Source organism: Priapulus caudatus, unplaced genomic scaffold, assembly GCF_000485595.1.
Source record: "Priapulus caudatus unplaced genomic scaffold, Priapulus_caudatus-5.0.1 Scaffold634, whole genome shotgun sequence".
Classification (NCBI taxonomy): Eukaryota; Metazoa; Priapulida; class Priapulimorpha; order Priapulimorphida; family Priapulidae; genus Priapulus; species Priapulus caudatus.
This window is the reverse complement of record NW_014577695.1, coordinates 142,790-148,871: the sequence shown is the minus strand read 5'-3', so window position 1 is coordinate 148,871 and position 6,082 is coordinate 142,790. Positions and strand designations below refer to the sequence as shown.

At 45.3% G+C, this 6,082-nt stretch overlaps 1 protein-coding gene across 1 annotated transcript in view; it reads right to left on the bottom strand.

The window, feature by feature from the left end:
* The window catches only part of LOC106812322 (polypyrimidine tract-binding protein 1-like), a gene marked incomplete in the record, with an annotated part of 67,202 nt that overhangs the window by 9,717 nt on the left and 51,403 nt on the right, over nucleotides 1–6,082 (bottom strand). The window contains 3 exon segments of the mRNA XM_014816165.1: nucleotides 4,759–4,822; nucleotides 5,214–5,294; nucleotides 5,643–5,761. Of these exon segments, the coding sequence (XP_014671651.1) occupies nucleotides 4,759–4,822; nucleotides 5,214–5,294; nucleotides 5,643–5,761 (264 nt within the window).

Sequence of the window (6,082 nt, the reverse complement as noted above, 5' to 3'; positions counted from 1 at the left end):
GCCACCCTCACCATCCTAATCCTAACCACTGCCACCCTCACCATCCTAACCCTAACCACTGTCACCCTCACCATCCTAACCCTAACAACTGCCACCCTCACCATCCTAACCCTAACCACTGTCACTCTCACCATCCTAACCCTAACAACTGCCACCCTCACCATCCTAACCCTAACCACTGTCACTCTCACCATCTTAATCCTAACCACTGCCACCCTCACCATCCTAACCCTAACCACTGTCATCCTAACCCTAACCACTGTCACTCTCACCATCTTAATCCTAACCACTGCCACCCTCACCATCTTAACCCTAACCACTGTCACCCTCACCATCTTAATCCTAACCACTGCCACCCTCACCATCCTAACCCTAACCACTGTCACTCTCACCATCTTAATCCTAACCACTGCCACCCTCACCATCCTAACCCTAACCACTGCCACCCTCACCATCCTAACCCTAACCACTGTCACTCTCACCATCTTAATCCTAACCACTGCCACCCTCACCATGTATTAGCTACGTACCGGTTGACCTTCCTTAGGCATCTGTACTGCCTGGTGCTTGGAGGCTGCGACACGGATCACCTTTCCGTATAGCTTCAGCTTGTCAAGGTGTGCCAGCGCTGCAACAGAGACGATGACATCGTCACGTCGAGGACATGACATGGTTCGTACAGGAGGACTGAAATTTTTTCCAAGGATATTTCAAGGACTTTTCAAGGACATTTTATCGGAAATTCAAGGACATTTTATCAGACATTTTATCGGAATTCATACACAGAACAAAACATACCTGGATTAAATTAATAACCCCATTCTTAATCACTGCATGTCACCTCTAAAACTTACCTGGATCACATTAATAAACCCTTCTAAACACTGTCACTTCTACAACATACCTTGATTTACTGACTGATTTTACTGACTTACTGTAATTTATGATCATCATTTAACTGTCTATCGTGTCTATAGCTTTTTAAGCTCATTTAACGCAATTTTTATTGAGGTTTGCATATTATTGATGGTACAAAATTTCTTTTTATTACAGGCAAAGATTCTTTCTAAAAATTCAAGACATTTTCATGAAATTCAAGCACTTTTCAAGCACAAAATCAACATTTACTAAATTCAAGTACTTTTCAAGGACGGACTCCCCTCAAATTCAAGGACTTTTCAAGGACTATGCGAACCATGCATGATATCGCCACATCGTCACGTCGAGCCAGCCATGGACCGGACAAAACAGCGAACAAAGACAAATAAATGCAACCTGGCAAACATTTGTCATTCATATATAACAGGGTTAATTGTTACTCAACCGTGAAGATTGAAAACGTACCGCTTACGTTTCGCCTCCTGCCAGGATGCGAAACGTAAGCGGTACGTTTCCAAATCTTTCACGGTTGAGTAACAATTAATCCTGTTATATATATTAGTCTAACAACTGAATAAACTTATTTAATGATTTGTCATTCAGTCTGCCCATAGCTCAATGGAGGATAATATAATATTCCTAGCTGGGTTTTCTGTGTCTATGCGGGGAGAGAGGGAAAGAGAGGGAGGGAGGGACGGAGGGAGAGAGGGAGGGAGGGAGGGAAAGAGAGGAGGGAGGAAGGAAGGGACGGACGGAGGGAGAAAGGTAGAGGGAGAGAGGGGAGGGAGGGAGAGAGAGTGAGAGTGAGAGTGAGAGTGAGAGTGAGAGTGAGAGTGAGAGTGAGAGAGAGAGAGAGAGAGAGAGAGACTTACCTAACTGGGCTTGCTGTGCATCAGCCATCTGTATCAATGCATTGTCCTTCTTGTTGAACAGAATCTTTACCCGCTGTACATCCCCATATACGCCTGTGACATACAGCGAAACAACATTAGCACACACACACACGATGTATGTCGACATATAAGCCCCTTACAAACAGTGAAACAGTAGCATATACGCTGTACATTTTCGTATATGCCTGCGACATTTAACCACACACATGCTCTGCATCCCTGTATAACCCTACTTAATCAACATTATGTAGTAATACACACATGAATGAGTGCAGACTCACACGGGCCCATACATACGCACACTCACACACATGCACGCACACGCACGCACACACATAGTATTGTTATGTTTCTCCATTAAAATCATAACACACATTATTACTGAATACATACATATATCATTATGACATCACAGCTCGCGTTTTATTAAAATAATAACAATATCACACCACACACTTCACCACACCACACATTTTATCACGACACCACACCTCGCATTTTACGTTGACATCGCACCACACAAGTCTAAACTCTTTCATTTCTTCACTACGGCGACAAATATTTTGGTCCACGCCGCTAGCAACACGACGTCACGGCTTCTCACACAGCACCCTAGACTTCTAACCCCCACCCCCCTCCCGCTGCACCTAACGGAAGCTTGGACAGATGTTACCATAGCAACGTGTCAGCATGTTAGAAGGGTAAGTAGGTAGCTGATAGAGCAAGAGAAAGCTTGCACCCGTAGCGATGGCAGCACACGATGTATGCATAGCTGCAGCTAGACGTTATCTGGTATGTTACACATAGCCACTGATAGTTCCCATCTTATAAAGGCCTAATGACATGAAGGATATCTGACACATCATAGATTCAACCACAACTAAGCTAAATACGCACGTTCTGAACACAATGAGCGCTCATTCTCACAGACACATCCACTCAAGCAGTCACACGCACGCGTAAAAGTAAATTGTTATGCTACGAGAAAATCGAGAGAGTCACGACGAAACGACGAAAGTTTCACGGATGAAAGTTAATATTCACGATAAAAGGCGTTTACGATACTTTCTCTAAAAAGAATCTCGCCGATCTGCGGCGAGCGAACGCATTCAGTATATCGGGCATGCACGGTTAACACTACAGTGACAACTTTTAACACTAGTGCACAAGCTTAACTAGAAATACGAGAAAAATAAATACAAATGAAACAAGTGCTTGTAAACATACCAAAAAGGGTAAAGAGAGCATCTGGCGTGACCATCTAGAGAGAGTAGCAGAGCGTAAGAAGGATGAAGGTTCCGAACGAACGAATAAAGATACATCCGTGAGGAGAGACACCAGCAGAGCGCGGTCACATCGGGAAAGAAAAGTTAAAATCACCATCAGTGAAAAATCAACAGTGTCATTAGCGCAGCGTCTTCACACACGCGGAACGGAGGGGGTGCCACCGAGGTACGTCGGGTGGGGGCGCCACACAACATTGCCTAGACGCGGTGGGGGGCGCGCTGCCTACAGATGCGGGTGGGCGGGGCCGCCACAGGACGTTGCCAAGTGTGAGGGTGCTACTAGACACCGAGTCCTCTGTGGTAGACTCTGGTACAGATGTGGGTTCACTACTACACTGCAGATATATGCTTTGTTAGTGCCCTTATCTCATGAGGAATTGTGGCAACCATCTCCCATCTGTTGTCATGGCAACACTTACCCAGAGCCGTCACCAAGGCAAGCGTTCCCTAACCGGAATAACAGTAAATTTCTGCTATACATCATCACCATAAATTTTTTTCCCGCCCGTTGTAATGGCTACCCTCTCCCACCCAGGGTCATATATAGCAACTATCTCCCACTCACTTTCGTGGCAACTGAACCCCTGCACAGCTTCATAGCAACTCCTTTTCCACTAAGTATCGTGGCAACCTTCCTCCACCCAGCATCATGGCAACCCTGTCCCACCTGATCGTCACGGCAACCCCCTCGCACCCAGCGTCATGGCAACCTCTCACTCCCCCTCCGCCTTTCCACGTTAAATGCAGGATTTTACAAACGTTATGATCAACAAATCATATCAAATCTAAATGTAAACAGCAAGCCGGCACTATATATGCATGTATATATGTACACATATACGTACATACGTACGCACAAATATAATCACACATATATTTGTCTACATATATACATCATATAAAAGAGCGAGCATAAAAGTATCACATAAATGCTGGACACAGATAGACAGACAGGTGGCAGCACCGTCAGCAGCGATCTAATTGCCGGACATAGAGTTGACGGCACTGACAGCTCACAAGAGACAAAGCGTGCAGGGCCGTCCCAACAGAGGCTGTATCCCGGTCTGCAAGCGGGAGAGGGAGGGCAACGGATGGAGGAGCAGGAGAGAGTGGACGGAGAAGAGGGGGAGAAGTGGGTGAGGGATGGATAGAGATGACAGATCAGGTAAGGATATAGGGTGGATGCAGGGGTAGTAAGAGAGGAGCCGGAGAGAATGGATGGAGAAGAGGGGGGAGAGATTGGGCGGGGGTTTGGGAATAACGAGTGACGAGTGGGGTGAGGTTGGGCATGGGTTTGGGAATAACGTGTGATAAGTAGGGTGAGGTCGGGTAGGGGTTTGGGAATAACGGGTGACAAGTGGGGTGAGGTGGGGCGAGGGTTTGGGAATAAAGGGTGACGAGTAGGGTGAGGTCGGTTAGGGGTTTGAGAATAACGGGTGATGATAGAGAGAGAGAAAGGTACAGAGAGAGAGAGAGAGAGAAAGGGAGGGAAAGAGGTAGGGAGAGATAGAGAAAAGGTAAAAAGAGGGGGGAGGCAGAGAGGTAGGGAGAGATAGAGGGGGAAAAGGTAAAGAGAGAGAGGGAGGGGGAGAGGTAGAGGTAGACAGGTATGGAGAGGTAGAGAGGTAAGGATAGGTAGAGAGGTAAGGATAGGTAGAGAGACAACACACAATAACTGAACCCTGACACCTAACACTTACAATAAGGGCACTAACTGCCTCATCCAAGCTTCCCATCTGAATCAATGCCATCTTACGGTCCTTCCTGCAAGACGACAGACAACACAGCATTGCGTTAGTTAAATCAGCAGCAACGTAGTTTACAGGCACTGCCAGCCAGAGATAAAACAACTACAAAGACAACAACCCAAGTTTTGCTATATTAAACTACTAGCAGGACACCCGGCGTTGCCCGGGAAATAAAGCGCTCAGTTGGTGACCACTTGGTTGAATGAAAAATACCCAAAAATATATCTATCTATCCATCCATCCATTTATTATCTCAAGTTTCGCTATATTAAACTACAATAAATATATAATATATAAATAAAAATAAAATAAATATACATATTATAAAAAACTATATAAAAACTATATAAACAGTCAAGCTATATTAGACACTGTCCGGAAGTTTTCCGCTGCCTGTTCGTACTCACGGGAAAAACTTGAAGGCCTTCACGGTCCCACCTGACTTATCAGAGAAAGCTTCACAAATTTCCTCTTCTGTGATGTTGGGTCTAAAAGAGCAGCAGCAGAAACAGCATCAGCATCAAGCAACGACAACAGACAGTTCAGGCTTCGAATTAAATTGACTACGTCACAAATTTTCTATTGTGTATATATGTAAAAATTTTGTTGCCATTTTTTTACACTAAAAGTAAGTACTAATAGGACTAAATGTATTGTCAAATTCTTACCTGATAAGATTGTTTCTCAACTAGTTAAAAATCCAAAAAACTGGACGATTTGATATTATGATCCTGACATTAATTGCTTGCTATCGGCTATGTTCGAGTCACGTGAGAGAGAGAGACAGACAGGGGGAGAGCGACAGACTATAGCCAGATAGCCACCGCAGCACTTACGGAATGTTGGACAGATGCAAGGTAACGGATGGCGCAAAGATATTCTGGTAATTCTTGGACCCTGGTTTCTTGAAGCGATGCAGCGGCGAGCTACCATAGTCTTTGGTTAGGCCAGCGTCCTGCAAACACAAGATAGGTACTTGTTCAGTTCTAACTCTAACCACTGTCACCCTCTCCATCCTAACCCTAACCACTGTCACCCTCATCATCCTAACCCTCACGATCTTAACCCTAACCACTGTCACCCTCACGATCTTAACCATAACCACTGTCATCCTAACCCTAACCACTGTCACCCTTACCATCCTAACCCTCACGATCTTAACCCTAACCACTGTCACCCTCACGATCTTAACCCTAACCACTGTCACCCTCACCATCCTAACCCTCACGATCTTAACCCTAACCACTGTCACCCTAACCCTAACCACTGTCACCCT